At 46.3% G+C, this 19,337-nt stretch overlaps 1 protein-coding gene across 1 annotated transcript in view; it reads right to left on the minus strand.

Moving 5' to 3' along the window:
- Positions 1-19,337, minus strand: part of RTN1 (reticulon 1) — a 119,712-nt gene that overhangs the window by 45,012 nt on the left and 55,363 nt on the right. Inside the window, exons 2-3 of the mRNA XM_074868972.1 lie at positions 8,321-9,058; positions 3,202-3,984 (exon numbers count right to left, since the gene is read on the minus strand). Coding sequence (XP_074725073.1) covers positions 3,202-3,984; positions 8,321-9,058 — 1,521 coding nt within the window. The remainder of the gene's footprint in view (positions 1-3,201; positions 3,985-8,320; positions 9,059-19,337) is intronic.

Genomic DNA, 19,337 nt, shown 5'->3' on the forward strand with positions numbered 1-19,337 from the left:
ATGCGAAACTGATGGCTGATTATTTTTAATTACATCTACCTGGCTATGAGTTGGGCAAGGGCCACAGAAAGATCTATAGCCGGGTGTCAAAAACATCAGCAGGCGTGTCGAACATCTTCACTTGATTCTTCAGTTCCCCATGAATCTCCAGCAACCCTGGGCTAGCACTGACCTGAACTCAGGTGGGACTTGCCATGGCCATAGGGGGATCAGCCCCATCTGGACCCTGTGAACCATTCCATCTTAATAAGGATGTGTGGTGGTATCATAGCACTTCTGAGGTGGTGTGTAACAAGGAAGTAACAGGAAGCAATGAAGGTTTTTCTGCTTTCTATCTTTTAACAAGTACATAGTCACATATTGTTAGTATTCTCTTAATGATAGACAACTATCATTAAGATAATTCTCTTAATGAATGATGACACTATTGCTTTGGGAGACATCATACTGCTGCACCTCCACTGTGTGGCACTGTCACATCTCCCTCTGTTCCTGTCACTTTGACTGTGACCTGTGCCAAATGCCTCCTAGGTGCATCTGAGTTGGCGTATGACACATACGTGATGCTATGATGTAAAGCTATGCCAAGACCTGAAGCTGATGCTATGAAGGCAGTCCCTGTCCCCTTAGACATGCTCTGCCACATCATTTCCTTGCCAGCCAATGCGGCTCAAGGCTGATGGAGCCTGGGAGGACCCATGGGGGATGGTTTGGTTCCACCAAGCCCATTAACACATCCCCCAGTTCACCTCTGATAACTGAAAAACTGAAGGGTTTCGCATGAATTCTCCAAGTGAGGGACCAGCTCTCCTTTCCCAGGGCAGAAGGAGAGCTCCATACCCTACCTTCAACATAAAAATTTAAGTAGGGCCCAGACACAGTGACCCATGCAGCAAATACCTGTGACTGGAAGGTAGCATAAACTGGACCCTGCTATCATCCATATTTTCTTACCTTGAGCCCACCTCCCCACACCTTGAAATCAGCTTTAAAAAGTTACACAAGTTTTAGCCATAATCTTGAGAGGCTTTATATGTTTTTGTTTTCCTTGCCTTAGGCACCGGAGTGTCTCAAGGGAGAAAAGCACATACTAAAATAGTTCTCTACACACCGCCAAATAGTAATTAGCTGTCTTGTGTCTGTCCAGGAGGAAAAGTTCCTGCCACTACTGTCCTAGGGGAATACAGATAGGAAACAAGGACACATTGTGATGCAGGGAGAACGTCTGCTCACAGAGACAGGGATTTTCTCTGACCACCATATGAGAACAAGCCTCTGTTAGCATCAGTTTAGGCAATGACAGAAATTCAATGAGACACAAAAGTTAGGCCCAAAAAATCTGAATACAATCAAGGGGGACTGAGAAATGTAATAGGGCCTGGAATCTCAAAATTGAGGGACAGGCAACTAGCTGTCTGTGTGATATTCCCCAACTACGTTCCCCAAATCCAAGATCAAATTGTTAGTCGTCTGCCCAGAACAACACACAGAACACAACATGGCTGCAGAGACCCAATGCTAGACACTGCAGGAAGGGTGCGTAAGGTAAATACAATCAGTCCTACAGCTTCTAGGGTTTGGGCAAGGCCTGGGTCAGTCCTACAAAATTTGGGAAGGGGGAAAGGAATGGTTGGAGCTTATCCTATGCATGAGGGAGCTAAGAGATGCACAGTGTGACATTGTGAGCACTGAGAATCTGGCAGGAAAACATACTTAGAAGCAATAATCATGTTTCTTATTCAGCCTATTAATGTCATTAGTTCATTACCGCTAAGAATATCAGTATTAACATATTTTATTGCACTGCAGATCTCGCAGTCCTCAGCACATCGTGCAAGTTCGTGCTGTTTCCTTACTAGACTTGCACGCTTGGGTTCACAACTCTAGATAAATCACTTGTAAAAGAGTGCCACTTAAATGTATCTGTCACATCTCCAGGCTATCATGTGGTCGAACGACTGTCTGCACAAATGTGGACTGAGGAAGAAGATGCTCTCTAAGCAGCAAGGATGGGGTTGTCCTCCCCTCCATCTGTATCCAGCTCTTCGCAAGTAAGCAGCAGCTCTCTGAACTGCAAAACAACATCCAACAGAAGAGCCGTGGAGATGGCACAGGGGGACCAGGGCAGGCGTGAGGCAGCCCCAGTGTCCCTCCCTCCCATGCCAGCCTACAAAGCCAGAGGCACACAAAGGTCCTGGATATTTAGAGCTGGCATCTTGCAAAGAATAAAATGCCTTTTTCTCTTGTGCACCTTGTGAACTAAGCCAGTTACAGGCTGCACGGACCCCGGCAGTGTCAGTGTGCAGTGACCATGTTCTACCCCTCGGTCCTCAGGGCTTAGCTCAGACCAAAAGTCAGTGGTGGCTCTAGAGGTTTGGTGCGTCCAGTCAGATCTCAGTGCCTGGCACAGCAAGCCCAGGCCTGGCTGGCTCTACGCTGGCTTTGAAGAGATCCTACAGGGAGACAAGTGCCCTTGAGCACACCAGAGGAGTGTCCTGCCTTCCCCTTCCCAAAGCTGGGTTAGGGAAGGGACTTTCAGAGGGACACACAGGATGCTCCCCAAGGCACACAGAGCTGGGATGAGTACCCCCAAGCCACCCACCTCCCTGCACTAGCCTGGAAACATACACAAAACCCTCATTATTCAGGATGGAGGGTGTCAGCCACCATGAGAGAGATTTGTTTAAGCTGCACCAGCTTTGGAAACACTCAGACCCACCAAACCCAACCCCTCTCCTCCTCCAAATCTTTATTTTTTCCTAAATGTATTCTCAAAAACATTGTCCTCACACTTCTGGGAGGAACAGGACCACCTCCCTGATTGCACCTTTTCCCTGGGGCAAGGCAGGTACTATTTCAAAGGAAAAATGATCATTTGTTGTCTTTGTCCTCCAGATGGCTGGTGTATGAACCAGCCTTATGTTACTGAGGTTCCTGCTTGATCCAGTATCTATATGCTTAAGCCTAAAAATTATTGTTGCTGGTATTATTTTTTTTTTTCCCTACGGGAAAGGAAAAGAGAAAAAGAAGAGGATGGAAAGGTCAGAGATGATGTGTGCTCAGGTTCAAGCTGAGGTTATCCAGTGCCAGCAGCTCCCCCTGCTCGGCACCACTAACATCTGCCCTGTAAGGAACAGGCACTTCTCCCTCCTCCCCCTTCTCAGCACCACTGCAAAAAACAACATAAACATCTGCATTTACCTTTCTGCTTATTTAAAAACGGCAGTAGGGGTGAAGCCAAGGGACTTCTTTTGCCAGAGTCCTTGGAAGACACTTTACTTTGGTTAACAACAGTTTCTTCAATGGGCTGCTTCAGGATTATTCTTTCCTTCAGCTCCTCGGTGCTGACAGCGGAGGTTGGGGGCTCAGCACCTATTTTCGGTGCAACAAAGGAGCATTTCAGGTAGGACGCGGACTCTGCCAGGTTTTCCCTGTTCATCCTGCTCTCTGTCGTTTTACTGGCTTCATAGTCTGACGTGTCAGTGCGTGAGCCGTTCTCTTCCTTGATAATGTCCATGACCATGGGCTTCATCAGAGGGGAGTCCTGCTCCCTCTTTGGGCTCTCTTCGGAGGCCGATGAGGCATCGCAGGACTCAATGATGAGCTCGCTGTCGAGCTCGGCCTCCCGCTCCTCCCGCAGGATGCTGTACTGGATGGAGGGGGAGGCGGGCGACGGGGGGGGCCCTCCAATGTGACTGAAGGTCATGTAGTTGGAGTGCAGCACCTCCTCGGCAGCCATTGGGTCCTCTGAGACCAGCTCGATCTCCGAGTCCCCTGACTCGGCACTGCTGGCTTCGTTATCCAGGGGTGAGGAGACAGTGGGGCGCCCAGGTTTGACCCGCTGGTCTCTCCTCTCAGTGGAAGGGGCTGGTGACCGCTGCACCTCCGGGGTCTCAAAGGAAAAGCTTTTTGCTTCCTTGATGGCACTGATGAGTTCATCCTCCGACAGGCTGCCTTTGCCCTGCGATTCTGAGCCGGATGGTTCTGCCACCCGGAAAGAAAGGAGAAAAAAAACAGAAAAAATTGTTAAAAATGAGATTTTCTGGCTGCTTAGGCAACAAACACAATAGATTTCATGCCAGCACAGATCCCTCTAGCAGGGCTGGTAATACAGGCAGAAAGTCTCCCTGTCTGGGATGACTAACAGTAATAACAGCTTATCCACAGAGCATTTCCCATGTACATACTCATTATAAAAGAAGTATCATCAGCATAATTTACTCAGGAAAAATCTGAGATACAAGGAAATGCTGGTCAGTGCTTGGCCAGTGGCTCAGCAATATGGTTTCACCAGGAAAATCACCAGTCATGAGAAATGTGGGCTCAGGCCATGCGTGACAGTATCTGACTGTCACCAAATGGATATGGGTCTGTTCTGGGGACACTCACATAAGGCTGGTACGTTCCTGGCACCACTGATCATAACAAGCCATGTGTAGTTACTAGAAATTTTGCCAAACTTTAACTTTCAGATGTGAAAAGTTCCAGGTGAGAAACTTTTCTCAGACTTTTTGGTGCTTGGTAGTTGGGGTTTTTTTGGCAGGAGGGAGGGTGGTGAATTCTCTGTTTGCTTTTATCCCAGTTGGGTCCAAGAATTAAACTTTTTTTTTTTAATTGTAATTCTTAATATCATTAAGAACTACATTAATGAAAATAATCAACTTGTCACCCAAAATCTGAAACAAAAAAAAATTCTCTGCATTTTCTGGCTCACACTGGAAGAAGATCTACTCAAGAGAGTGAAAATGGGTAGTTGAAAAGGCTGGCTGGTCACCCAGGATTAGGAAGGAGCCCACATCCCATACTAGAAGAGAACCCAGCACCAGACTTCCTACTTGTTCTGCCTCCCTGTATATCCCTTTACCACATGGGATTTTGTAATGACATAACAAAGTAAAATTGTCTGTAAAGTGTTCACAGTAAGAGGTGACAGAGGCAGCATGAGGTGCATCAGCGGCTATCTTGAGTTACTGCATGGGGAACAGGCTTCACTTGATGATTCACAGAGCATCAGCCAGCCTCAAACCTGGGCTGCTCCTGGTGCATCGGCAGCAAGGCCAGCCGGGCCACCTGGGCCTGCCTGTGCCAAGGGGGAGCATGACCGCTGTTTGTACCTGATCCCCTGCCAGCACCCGGCCACCGCCACCTCCTGATCACTGGTTTCCACCTTGCACTTCACTGACCCAGGGATAGCTGCCAGTCACATGCAAGACCCTCCCTCTGGGGGGAAAAAAAGGCAGAATTCCCCAGTCATGTTGGAACAGCCATCAAGCACACACAGAAATTGGTCCCCTGGACTCTCAAGTGCTCATTCACTGACTTTATATCATTATTAATGTGACAGGGGTCACCAAGTGGCATTGCAGGTGGTGAGGGTTCAAGAAGAGACCCCCAAGTTTCCTCCTGCTGATGCTGGTGAAGAGGCCTGTGTCTGCACATCTGGGGACAACAGCGGGGTGGGGGGGGAGGTTTCCAGCCCCTCAGTTGCAGGTGTAGAAAGCCCCAAGCTGGTCCGTGCCCACTACTAGTGAGTATCTGCCTTCAGGCCAGCCCTGCTTTGGGTGCAGCCACTGGCATCAGCCCCCTGAGCTCACGCAGCTGTGCTGGCCACCTCTGGAAGCTCCTCTACATCAGACGGGGGGAGATTGTATCAGATGTGACCTGGGACAAAACCACTATTTCTGGCTATTTCCAGACTTAATTTCTCATGGCAATAGCATAGCTGATTTCTTCCTGATCATATGCCTTCACCAAGAGGAATCGGGTAAAGGGGGAGGTTTTAATGATAGCACCCGAGCCATGATGTCCTGCTGGGATATGGGCAAGAAAAACAACCTCCCCACAGTCCTCCAAGCAACTTTGGGTTGTGCATCTGCCAACACATGTCATCGGCAATTTTGAGCACGTATTGTTGGCATGTCTGCAGCTCCTCCAACAAGACAGCTCTCTTGTAACACAACCCTCTCTCATGAGAAAGTCCTCTGCAACCCAGAGCATGGCTGCAGACAGGATTAAGGTGTTTGGGACTGTTACGACACCCTCCTGTCCAGATGCTGGTAAGTTTCTGTTACATCGGCCATGCCAAGCAGGAGCCTGTGCATCCTTTTCCTCTGGCTGCAGGAAGCCCGCGTGAGCTGCACCACTCTCCTGCATTACCACATGTGAGCATTTTCTCCCTGAGCAATGACTTAATCTGGCACGCATCCAAACAGGCATGTGACCGCCAGCCCTCGTAGCACAGCAACGCACCCTCCCTCAGCTTCACCCCACTCCTGCCCGCCCTGGCAGTTTGTAACTCTCAGCCATGGCATTTACCTTGTGAACAAAAAAGTCCTTTGTGGCCAGCAGCAGGGTGTCACATTTACTGCTGGCACAGGGAAATGTATAAATACCCACAGCCTTTCAGTGCCAGTGCGGCATATGAACAGACCACGTCTTCCTTCCCCAGAAAGATGATGGCCAGTAATTAAAAGAAAACCATTTTCAAAAGTCCTGATCCAAGTAGGGGGAAACTGGGGGCTTTGCCAGAATGCTTGAGGGGTATCTAGGAGCAACGACTTTGCTGGGTCATTGGGTAGAAATAGCAAGGGCAGGTTTTACATTTCTTCCTCGCTTATGAACGTGGAGTCTGAGTGCAGTGTGTCCCTGGCTGCGGGAAAGGGGGGAAAGCCAGAGAAAATGCCCTGTGGGAGCCAGCCCCTAAAGGAAGATTCCTGCTTCTTTCCTTAACACGATAGATAAGCAGTTCTTTTGGCTTTCCAGCACCCTGATGCAAGGTGGTGTGACCTCCCAGGGCTGTTCAGGCAGTGCTGGGGATCAGCTTTGCCCATGGAGAGGAACATTTCTATGCCAGCAATTACACCGGCCGCACCAGTGCCTCCCAGTAAGGCAGCAGCCATGAGGTTCAGCCACACATTATTCAGCTGTTTTGATGGGATACAGTTATCAAGTGTCATGGAGGTAGCCTTGAACAAGTCGCCAAAGACTGAATAAATGACAACTAGTGCCTGAAGATCTTCTTAATTACCTTTTAGTGCAAAAAGTGTAAATGGATAAAAAACAGCATGTCTCAGAGGTAGCATGTGATGTCACCCAGTCAAATAAAAGAACTAAAATGGGACTCTCAAGTCTATTTATTATCTAAAGTTTTGGGCTGATGCAGGCAGCATAAACTTACAACTGCAGTGGACTTTTTCTATCTCTTTTTTTTGTGTGAAAGTGTACAAATGCACACTCAGTTTTGGATAGGAACTAGGTATTTCTCTAAGGGTAGGAAATCCCAGACTGCCATTTTAAGGAAATTCCAGTTGATTTTTAAATGCTTCTAGATGCCATCAAAGCAATGGAAATTTCAGCTTGGAGATGTTTGTTGGCAAAAGTCAAGTGTTCACTGTCAAAGAGCTTTGATCCAGGACACTGAAATTTAATTAATTTCAAGTCTGAAAATTCTGTTTCCTGTCACAGAACTTTATTCCTTTTTAAAATACTACACTACTTTCATATTTTAGCAGTGTTTAATAGGGAAAATGAGGAATAGATATTATGTACTACTGCAATAATGAGACAATAAGAAAATCCCATGGGATTTTGATGCCTCCTGAAAAGAAATCAGGAGCCTTTAAAAGAGACTGGCCCTTTGTCCCTCCAGTCCCCTTTGTAAATGAGGTGACAGCATTTCCCTCCTCAGCACTTTCTAAAAACAGCACTTTTACTTGAAAACAGCACTTTTCAACAATTTAACCTTATTCTCTGCAGGAGCAAACAGGTGTTAAAACAGCCATTAAAATTTAAAAAAATGAACCCATACATTTGCAGCACCCTGGTCCCACACAACTCATTTCCTCTGGGGAGCACAGTCAGTCAGGTGACCAGGAGACCCCAAAATCACTGGGATTCAGCCCAAATCATTGCCTGGCTGATGATCCCCTCAATGACACCTGCCAGCTCACAACTTCCCCTCAAGGAGAGATCCCTGTGGGCATCGGGCTCACAAAGCCTGGATCCAACCCCAGCCATGCTCCTGAGCGGCTCTCGGCAACTTATTTCAGTGGATCCCCAGTCCTGTCTTCCCCTCTATAAGGACAGCCCATCCTGAGCGGTGTGTGAGTGATGAGCAGCGGGGTTCGCATCCCCCTTTGGTTTGGCAATGCAAAGTGGTGTCCGAGCAGAGCAGAAACACCTCCAGCATGGAGACTGGTGAATGTCTGCTCACACCCCTTCAGACCCACCCCACAAACCCATAGTAATTCTCCAACATGCAGGCCCACAATTGCAACCACTCTGAATACCAAAAAAACCCAGTGCCATGCACTGGTATTACCTGTGCCAGAGGACGGTGGCGTGACAGACCCTGGGCTGTCATCTTCTGGCTCCGACACTGTCACTGTTGGTACCACCTCATGGCTTGGCTTCAAGCCGGTCTCTGGCTGAGTTGGGCTCGACTCTTTGCTGGCAACTTCCCCGGTGCTTTCTATCTCAGTGAGCGTGATCTTGACGGGGGCTGTAACCACGGAAGAACTGTGCTGATCTCCAAACCTTGTGTCTTCAAGTGGGTCTTGCTCTTTGGCTGCCTTCATGCTCTCTGAAGCCGTCCGCTGAGGTTCAGCAATGTGGCTGGACCTGGTGGGTACTCCCCGGTACTTATCGATAAGGCCTGGGCTCTCATCTTCTGAGTCGGGGTCATGTTTTTCTTGGTATTTTATTTCTTCTGATCTACTTATGTCCATGTATTTATAAGCTTCTACTTTCATGGGATCTGCTAAGGTTTTATCAACTTCAGTAGATTCTGCAGGAGTCATCTCTATTCCCGAATCTGAGCTAAACAAGCCACGGGACTCAAACCCAGTTATATCTTGAACAGGATGCCCCAGCGTATTAAACCCCTCTGTGCTGCCTGAGCAGGGAATGGGGCTATTTTCCTGCTGATAAATGCCTGTGAAATAGGTGGAGTCCCGCGGGGTGGTGTAGTGGACGTCCGAGATCAGAGAGGTGTAGAAGGAGCTGTCACCGCCGTTGGCCGTGGAGCCATAGTCAAAGAGGTGTGACGAGGCTGTGACACCTAAAGCAAAGACACGAAAATGATGCACAGTGAAGAGACAAGTGCGTGAATGCACCGATCTTTCCACAAAGCCCTACTCACTCCCTGTCAATTTTAGATTTGGTTTGTGCACCAGGCTTGGCTTTGTTTGCAGGCTCTTTGGGACTGTCTCTTACTATACCTTTGGGTAACATAATGGCACATCTGTCAGACAAGGCCTCCAGCTGCTGTTTTACCTTAAAATAGCTGTAACAATCCTGATAGCTGCTAAGAGTTCCCTGCCAATGTTTGCCCAGCCTGTGCATAAAAATGTCCAGTGATGGCAAGCCCACAACCTCCCTCACAATCTGACTCAGGGGCTCACCATCCAATATCCTTAAAAATAAAAAATCTCATGTCCAATACAAAAATAATCCTGAGCAAAAAGATTTTTTTTTTTTCTTAATACAGAGAAATGGAGGCGTTTCACCTTAAGGAAACTTTTCATTAAGAAAAAAATTCTGCTGGACAGAAATTAAGATGGAAAGTGGTAGGCAGCTTTAGATTTCATTTTCTCTTTTAAGAGTAGTCACCCTAAATTTGTGAAACACCAGGGTAGAGACTAAACATCCTCATTTAGTGATTTCCACATGCCCAGAAAGCTGTATCCTGTGTGCATCACCTACCAAGCAAGCCGGCATGAAAGTGGTTAAACCTCTACCCACGCCCATGCATCATTTTCATACACCGCCTCTAATTCCCTCTGTCATGCTTGAAGTTCCTGGGGATGATGCTAATTAAACTACAAACAATGGTCACTCTCTATTTGCAGCATTAATATAAAGCACAGCTCGATGACGGGAACAGCAAGATCCCCCATGAGGGAGGTGGGAGGACAAATTTTTATGGGGCCTGAAGGAGCAGGAAAGTAAAGGAACAAAGCTAATGTCTGTAGGAGCTGGTGCCTATAGGAAGGCGGTAGCCTGTTAACTGCTTGTGCACTGATGCACGCTGCATCGCAGAGGCTGGCCGGCTTTCTCCGACCCCTGCTCATCACCCTGCAAGACCCTCCCTCTGCTCCACACTTGCCGTGTCCTGGGCTACCACACAAAATGTAAACTTAACAATAATATTAAAGGGACATTGCTGCAGCTTCAAAGCCAAAAGCTGGGAAATGTCAGTGTGAAAGCTCCTGAGCTACTTGCATTTGGTTATTTTCTTTCTCCTTGCACATACATAATGATACCATCTCTAAATACCATCGCAACTATTTTTTCCCACAGCTCTCCATGCATTAGGCACGTGCAGCTCATTTAGTGAGCCCTGAAGCAATTTTTTTCCCCTTATCAATGTTCAGTGTGTAGCTGCAGGCTTTACTGTACTGCACAACTTCAGTGGATTTGACATGCACAACCCAAGCCCTGCACAAAGGCAGAAGGACCATTTCCCTAACCATATTTTTGCATTGCTCACTGCTATGATGACTTGCAAGCAACTTCTCTTCCCTGGACTGCCTTTCAGGTGGGAACAGCATGCTCCTCCTTTTTTACAAGGAGGGAAAAATCATAGGGAAAAAGCAACACAAAAGTGCCACACCTTGCTTTTCAGCCTACCTATGCTACCTGCTCCTGTGTGTCCATCCTCACTGACTTTGGGTGCTGCTGCTCCTCCGCCAGCCCTCACCGCTAATCTGCTACTGCACACATGATGCTGACAGCAGCTCCATCCCTGCACCCCGAGAGCCCACGGCCAGGGATTTGTGGCAGCTGCCTTTGCCATACGAGAGCACAGAGCAAGGGCTGCTGTAGATAGCAGCTGGAAAATTATCATCACCATTCCCAGTCATTCCCAGCCTTTAGTTTGTTCTTCTCACCGCTACAGAGAACTGCATAAAACTTCTCATAGAAATATTTATGATCAAGCCAAGATCTTGTTTCAGAGGTCACTGTGGAGATTTTTCCTACACATGTGAATTTGAGACCTTTTTTTCCTCTCCAGCGATGTAACTTTACATTTACCTACTCTAAATTTCACCTTCCATTTTCCCACCAGCTCACTCTGGGCTGCAAGATCCTTTTGTAACTCTGCAGGCAGCTCTCATTCCCGCTGCTCCAAATGACTCAGTCTCATCAGCAAAGGTACGTGAGAATGGAGCCTAAGCAGAAAACCACAGTGAAACCAAAGCAGAATAAGGGCTAAACTGGGCTGCCCAGCACCCACATCAGGTCCTACCTGAGGTCATCCAGTGCCTTGCAAGGACAGCTTATACCCAAAAAATATTTCTAAATGATCAGTAAGCAAAAAGGGATAGGTTCTTTTTCTTGCAAATATTTTTCTTGCTGAACTTGCCTTTTTGAAAATTATCCATAAACAGGCTTAGATTTTCACAAATGTGTTGGTTAGCTGGAATTATCTGATGCATTGTTTATGCCAACATATTTCAGGCTGTGAATTGCTGACTACAGACTATTCATGCCTGTTGCTGCCAGTATCTGCTGTTTGTAATTTACTATTTGTGCTGGGTGAGTGGCTGTCTAAATCATGGGGTTTCAGGGCTGCTCTTTCATTAGATGATTCCTCGGTGCCTGCTGGGCCTGATCCAAAGCCCACCGAATTCACTAGAAAAGTCCCATTGATTCTGAGTGGCTTTGGACCAGCTCAAGATGGCTGTGCAATACTTTCTGCTCTGGGTGCTCATAAAAAATACAGTCACACCACCATCAGTGAGCAAAAATCCATTTCTACAAATATCCCACTATTGCTAATAAAGAGGGAGAACAAACATAGAGGAGATTGAAGTCACCATCAAAGCAATATTTATGGATGCTGTTTGCAGCTTTCATTTCTGCTTTGTCCACAGTATATGTGAGCCAGATGCAGATGCATTTGCAGCACTTAGTAATGCTGATCAATAGAGCAGTGAAAGGGTTTCTAATGCATTTGTGTCAGGTGCTTCATAGCAGCAGTTACAGCAAGCCAGGAGGGCTCGCAGGACAGCCACTCTGATAAAGAGGGCCTGGGAAAATCTAATCCTGTTCTTTACATTATCAGCAGAAAGAAAAAATAACCCTGAAATGGTCATTGCAGATTCACATTTTCAAATAGTTCAAAACCAGTGCTGTAGCAGATGTTAACACAAGAGCTGATTTTAAATGGACTGAATGTCGATCATAAACCTTTTTTTTTTTCTGCAGTGGTTTTGCAAATGACAAAACCAGAAAATGCCTTTCTTACTGGGATTCAGCAGGAAGACAAAGAGTTAAAGGGTATGTGAGCATGTCTATGCGCATGTGTGAGTAGAGAAAGGGTTCACATTAGCAGGACATAGAGGGATCCCAACTCTCAAGGCAACTGCAGAGTCAGAAGCACTGAAGACAGCTGAAATTGCCTAATTACTAGGGTTTAATACAACTGTCTATTTCCACAGGGAATGATTTAAAGCCATTGGTAAAACTGCCTCTTATTTAGGAAGTGTGAATCTATCAGCTATTAGGCTGGCTATTAAAGACATGGAAACCTATAATAGCTGAGATTTTTGCTGAAGAATAGTGTATTCAGAGCCTGGTGATTAAGCAATGCCCTCTCTGACTTTAAGTTTATTTAGTTCAATATCCGTGGGAAGGAGAAGCCTTGAATAGCATTGGTAACGGATGGCAGTATCAGATCTGAATTTGCCCTTGTTACAAAGGGTTGTTTTTTTTAATCTGGATTTCCTTCAAATGTGCCCAAAAACTTGCCTGCCAATTCAGGTAAAGCAGAGCTATTCAGTGCCTGAGAGTAGCAGTCATACTTTCTTGTAATATGAGCCCTCGGGAAATAATTTCACTTCCTGTGACCAGCTAAGAAGTAATGGGTCTGATTCAATCATTTGAGCACAGCTGAGATGCTCAGCAAGTTACATGTGTTTTCATCAACTGTAAAGAAAAAAAAAATTGAAAATGACTGTTTTGTTTCCTCAGAATAAGTAAGTGAATGCTCCAGAAATCCTCTCCTACAGCACTGGATTTAGAGCTATTTAGCAATTGACACAGGAAATAATTTAGAAATCATTGGTTCCATGCAGAGTAACTCTTAATTTAAGAAAGGCAGCTGAAGCCCAATTTGGATCAATGCAAGCTGAACTGCTGCAGCACACTGGAAGAGGAAACAAAGTTAGCTGAGAATAACAGACAAGAAAAAGAGCTCAATTAAGTAAAACTGATTTTTTTTTCCAAACTAGAGTATGCTCAGTCTTCTTAAAATTGATCACTTCAGAATATTGTACTCAATTTTCAATAAAATAACCAGCTTTCATGTTAACCTGTCTTTCTTAATCTTCACATGCAACTCTGGTGACCTTCAATGGCACCGACCGACACAGAAGGACATGAAATTTCAGTTCTACAGAACTGTTGGCAACCCCGCAACGTGAGGTTCAGTATTTATTGTGTGTCAGTGATTCCTCAGAATTATTAATTTTTTCAGAAGAGGAGGGGGGAACTAATCTTTAGTTATGCTATTTTTACAGCCTGGAGCTGCACTGAGAAGAGGAAGAATCTTTGGTTGCAACTGGACGAATCCAGGTTTCAGCAACCTTTTCAGACAAAAGCAGAATAGTGTGAGCAAGCTCTGACTTTTGCTTTGGATATTGAGCCTCAGGAGTTGTTACCGCACCCCAGTGCTGCGGGGCTGCTAGCTCCCAGAAGCAGGGTCTCCCCAGCTCTCTCCTGTGTCCTTGCAGATCACAGCCTCCTGGTGACAAGGTCCACCTTGTCCTGTTTGGACAGCCCCTGACCTGCGATAATTTATGGACTAGAGATAATAACGAGCAAAGTCCCATAAACAAGGGGAGTACTCTTGTCTGACTGGCCCCAAGTGATGCTAGTGAGTCTCTCAGGCCACGTGTCACTCCCCAGTACCTTGGCCCTTCAGGTGTCAGAGATTTTAGCTAATAAAAAGGCCAAAACTGAGTCACAAGCATTTTCCAGCACAGCAACTCTGCTCTGATCCAAGACTCCCAAAGGCACTGCAGAGCTCAGGCATATGTAGTGACTTTCTTTCAACACTCAGACTAAAGCCTGGCTCTTAAAAAGATATCCTATATTGTCTTAAAGGCTCAAGGAGGCGGTTGAGCACTTTGCCAAGCATTTTATTTTATAATTACTACCTCACCTAGAAAGGCTGATTTCATAGCAAGACTGTCTAAACCCAAGGAGCCATCATGGCGTCCCACTGTAACTGACAGCGATGCAGGAGAGTCCCATTGCCTACAGCTTGCTACCACCTAAACAACTGCATCTGGAGATCAAACCACAGCTCAGGGTCCTCTCTGATGACCAGCACAGACCGTGTTTCCCAGCCCCACATCAGCAGCTTATGTTCCAGCCTCTCCTTCACTTTTATTGTTCATCCATGACCATCAGGTAGATACATCTTCCTGTTTTCTTCCAAATACACAACAAAAGTAGCTATTAAACAGTCCTGCCTTTTCTGTACCAAATTTAGAATTTTGTCATCAGCCACTAGCAAAAAGCCTGTGCTTGACCTCAGCATCTTTGTATTCCTAACTTATCCTTAAAAAGGAGGAAAAAAAGGAAATACTTTCTTTTCTTGTTTTTCTTATTTCTTTTTCTTATTTCCTATTTTTTTGACCCTGATACATGATGTCTCATTGCTTCTTTTTAGTTTCCCAACTCAGTTGCCCTCCTTTTTAAACCTCACATTATACTGCCTTACTATGTTCTCATCTCTAGTCAGATACAACTTTATAACTTGTAGTCATATACATCTTTATACAGATGTTCAGTGTTTCTATCACTTTTCCACATCTCTTTACAGTTCCCACATGGACCAGCAGTCCCAAGTCTATCTCCAAATTCAAAGCACACCCTGTCTTCTTAGATCCAGACCAAGCTGTTTCTTCCTCTCTGCTTGATTTCAAGTCCAATTCAAACCTCAGCAAAGCCCCACGGATTTCCAAATGTCCTTTGCTAGCATCCCTCCCAGCAGCAGCAATGGCAGCTTGCACGAGTGGCAGAGGCATCTCTCAGCCCCATGCCAAATCACACAATGTTTCGAAGTATGCTGGCTACCCCCAGGGATGAGTGTACCACTTGGGAGCCATGCCCATGCCTTTTGCAAGACCCTTCTCCATGAACTTTCTAACCCAAGACACTTCAATATCCATTGCAAAATCAAAAGTACTTGAGCACTTGTGTGCCAACTCAAGTAGAGCATGAAACCCTGATGACTGAGACCCCTCATGCCAAGTGCAGCCATCACCGTGCTGTGGATAACACCACTAAATCAGCTCTTGGTCTCCCCTGAATTAGCCTTTCTCGATAGCCAGAGCCAGCTATCAGCCCTGCGCTACCCCACGTCCAGATGCTATAGGTTAGATGCAGAGAGCAGCAAGCTGCTTGCAAGAGATCTGCAACTAGGCGTGCATGCCTGGCAGTAGTGCCAGCTATTCCCAGCTGCCAGGAGATGGTGCTCTTTGTTTTAGCTCAGGATTTGCAAACCCACTTTACAGGTTAGCAACTTCTTTTCCTCCTGACTGCAGGAAAAATATAACTCGTCAAGTCACAGCATTTGCAAAGATGAATGGCCACACTCCAAAAGTAATTCTGGGATTCATTTACCCAATAGATGCTATAAGAAAACTGGATGTGTTGGAAGGATACATGCTCCTATTCTATTATTATTTCCCTCTGGTTCTCTGCATGGGTCCCCAACGTGTTGGGGAAACTCAGAGCAGCAAGGTGGCTGCTTCCTGCTGTCTCAGAGCAGCTGACAGCTCTATGCCTTAGCTTCTGGGGACAGGAGTGAGTCAGGGCATCAGCTGTGCAAGTTATTCATCCTTCCCCTTGAGATCTTGCAGAAGCCAGAGGAAACACTGCCATACAGAGGCAGGTGTTGTCTCCTGCACAGGTAGGAGGGCAAAAGGACAGGGTGGAAAAAACAGGTTTAATTCTGTTTACACAGCAGTTACCCTACTGACTTCATTGGAGCGACTTCTGATTCATCTCACCTGAGATGGAAAGCAAGGCCTAAAGTCAAACAAGTTAATGATATGCTTTGATGCATGTAAAACCCCTCCTCCCGGTCAATTTGCAGAGGATATGAGTTAGTACAGCCTCCAGTCTCAGTGCTTTAGCTGTCTATTGTAAGCAGGCATTGCAGCTTCCAGTTCCAGGGCTCCCCCATGTCAGTCCTCTATGTGCTAAATATATGGGGTCCGCAGGGATCCAAGGCCCCAAAAACCTTGGTGGCTGAGGATGAGCATCCTTTATCAACTCACCACCTCCTCATAAGCACAGAGGCTGGAGAGGGGAGACAAATTGCTTTCAGGCTCCAACCTCTGAAGGCCCTAACACTTTTGGAAGCTTCAGTTTGGGGGCTGCCTGGTTGAGACAATCCCCCCAGCAGCTGGTGTCAGGTCACCATCATGTTACACCAAAGCATGGTTCTTCCATGTGGCTTCCCAAGACCCTGCCTGGGGGTTTCTCCTGTTGCCCAGCCGACTTCTAGTTTCTTCCAAAAACTGGGCAGGCACGGATCAGGTCCTGGCTCAGCTGCTGAGTGCTACAGCCCCATCTGCGGGAGGGATGTTTAGGAAACACTGATGAGCGTTTAATAAGATTAAGACAGATCCACTCTGGGGAACGCAGGACGCACTGCGCTGCTAGCACCATCATCCCAGCAGGCTATTAACAGCATCTTTTCTTTTTGTCACGGGCTCTGCACCACAACAGCTATTGTCTCCCTGCCAGCACCGCTACGACAAGATACCGGGGTCCACCTTTTTGCTGCTGCTGAGTAGGCACTGTGGGTGTCGCAGTACACCCCAGACCAAGCCAAATCAAGCAGAGGAGTGGAGCTTGGTTTGATGATGCTGAATATCCTCAGCTCCCATGGACATCCACAGAGCTCACAGCATCTGACAGGGGATGCTCAGCAGGTCCCCCAAAGCCAACCAGCCAGTGTGCAAAGTGAACCCACAGTAAATGATTCAGCAGTTCCCACCCCCACATGCCCTCCAGGCTTTCAGCTTCAATAAATGGTCTCAGCTCCAATTTGACCTGGCAGTAAAACCCTGGTATAAGGTCCGTGACAGCCCTCCCCAGTGCTCCAGACAGCATAAAAAATCATGAATGCTGAAAAAAAAGTCCTGAGAGGAGCACAAAAACTGTTTAAAATGTGTGTAAAGTTGCAAATGCTCCTGCTAGGAGTGCAGCTGCAGATTTTCAAAATTATCAAAAAAGGATACAAATATCTTCTAGTAAGTTTTAACAAAATCTGGTGCAGGAAAAAAGCAGGTTTTCACGATAGGAGTAACATGACTCTGCAGTAGGGTTCAGCGACACTATGGTACTGGCTTAAGTGCTATCAAATGCACTTTGCTAGGGATAATTAAACCCTGTTTATGAGAATAATTCATTCTTATTTCACTGTAGTCACATTGCCCCTGGAATGATCAAACTCCAGCAAGTCCCACGGCAAAAATACTCCAAGTGCTAAGTGAATTAGCACCTAAATCACGCTTTTCAGTGACTTAAAATGGGGCTCAACTCCCCTTAGAACACCAGATACCAAAGTATCTCATAAAATCTGGATGTGTTTGGCTAAGTCTCATTCATCAATAAATTCTAAAATACCTATATCACATTTCAAACATGATTTAGGAAATTCAGCTGTTCACTGTTTTTACCCCCAGACTGCTACAAAGCAGTCAGTCACTCTCCAAACTCAAACTAGCTTGTCTTTCAATACCCCCTGCAGAAACACCCTCTTCCCCTCCCCAGCCTCCATCCCAGGGCTCTGCCACAGCCACCTCCTGCAGATCCAGCCTCACCTTTGCTGCATCTCCATTACTTTTAAATTTAGCTTCACATGATTGCTATTAAGACAATCCATAGCCATGCAGCTGCAGATTCAAACTTAGCCTGGAAAAGAGAAAAATGCCAGTGCCAGCCACTTTTGATGCTGCGATAAACCTGGGACAGAAGTCATTGCCCTACAGCTTCAGGTTCTTCCACACCAGGGAAGAGGGGGCTCATCAGCAGGGAGGTAAAAGCCAGCACTGGAGAAGGGCTTCTGGTGAAATATGAGTCTTTGAATGAGAGTCTGATACACATCTGGAGGAACTGCTGAGTTTTCTCTATGCCATCTGACCACATCTCATTGAAATCCAGCTGTTAAAAAATGAGAAAAAAAGGAAGAAAGGGTCGCCTTGCACTTGGGCTTGGCTCCCCATCCCCCAGGGTTGAAGCTACCCCAGTGGCATGAATCTTCCAGGGAGACAAAGCAACAATTGCAGTGAAGTTCAGCTGGAATCACTGAGGGCTCTCGAGAGGAAAATTAATTTTGTGACAATGCATAACACCTACAGCAATGTGTCAGGCATGGTAATTCAGGGAGAAAACCAGCTGTCAGGCACTGAGGGCTGGAGTAAATCAGGAGTGACTCCACCAAAGACACTAGAGTTACACCTGCATAAAACTGTCACTAGGGAAGGAAGTACGAGACCCTGGGAGCCAACAAACAGTGTCTGAAGACAAGGCATTACTGGCCACAAATCAGGATCAAATCTAATGCCCAAGGGACAGCAGGGAAATCTAGGTCAGAGAGGATACAGTGGCGTACGGCTGATACAGGCAGAGACAGAGTTCAAAAATCTCCATCTAACTCCCTTTTCACCCAGCATTTTCCCATTGCAACATGACCTGTGCCAGAAAGACCAGAGGACCAGCATATGCTGGCTCCTGGTGTCTACCTTTATTGGCAGCAATAGAAACATCAGGAGAAAAGACCCTGTAGGGTAGGGTAGAGTAGGATCCAGAATATGTAACATCAAGGAGGAGTGAGGAAATATGAGCAGCATCAAAAAAGATTTTAGAAAAAAAATAATTTAAAAAAAATAGAGCAGCTGGGAGGTTCTGCTGAGGCAGGTGAGGCAGCAGGCTCCAACCCAAGCACTAATGTACTTTCTTTGCATGTAAAGTGATTTCTCTCTATTTCTAGAAGGTGGGAGCACTAAGGGTGCATCTGAAAGTCAATCAAAAAGTTTTCAAAAGTATATTAAAAGTTAAACCTCTCAAAGTAGTGCAGAATGTGGGGCAGAGCCACTGCAGTCATAAATCAGCATCAACCCGCTGGCTCCAGCTTCTGCTTAAGGAGGATCGGGCCATATGTGCTATAACTAATGTTAGAAATGTCCTTGCCTTCAAGGTCTCTCCTTTATTTACCTGCCACTATGTCTCTTCTCCTGTAAAAGATGAGTTTACTCCAAGCAGAGACAGAAAAAATCCTCCCCAGACATCTCACTTCCCCGAAGGACGTT

The sequence above is a fragment of the Strix uralensis genome, chromosome 4 (assembly GCF_047716275.1).
Source record: "Strix uralensis isolate ZFMK-TIS-50842 chromosome 4, bStrUra1, whole genome shotgun sequence".
Classification (NCBI taxonomy): Eukaryota; Metazoa; Chordata; class Aves; order Strigiformes; family Strigidae; genus Strix; species Strix uralensis.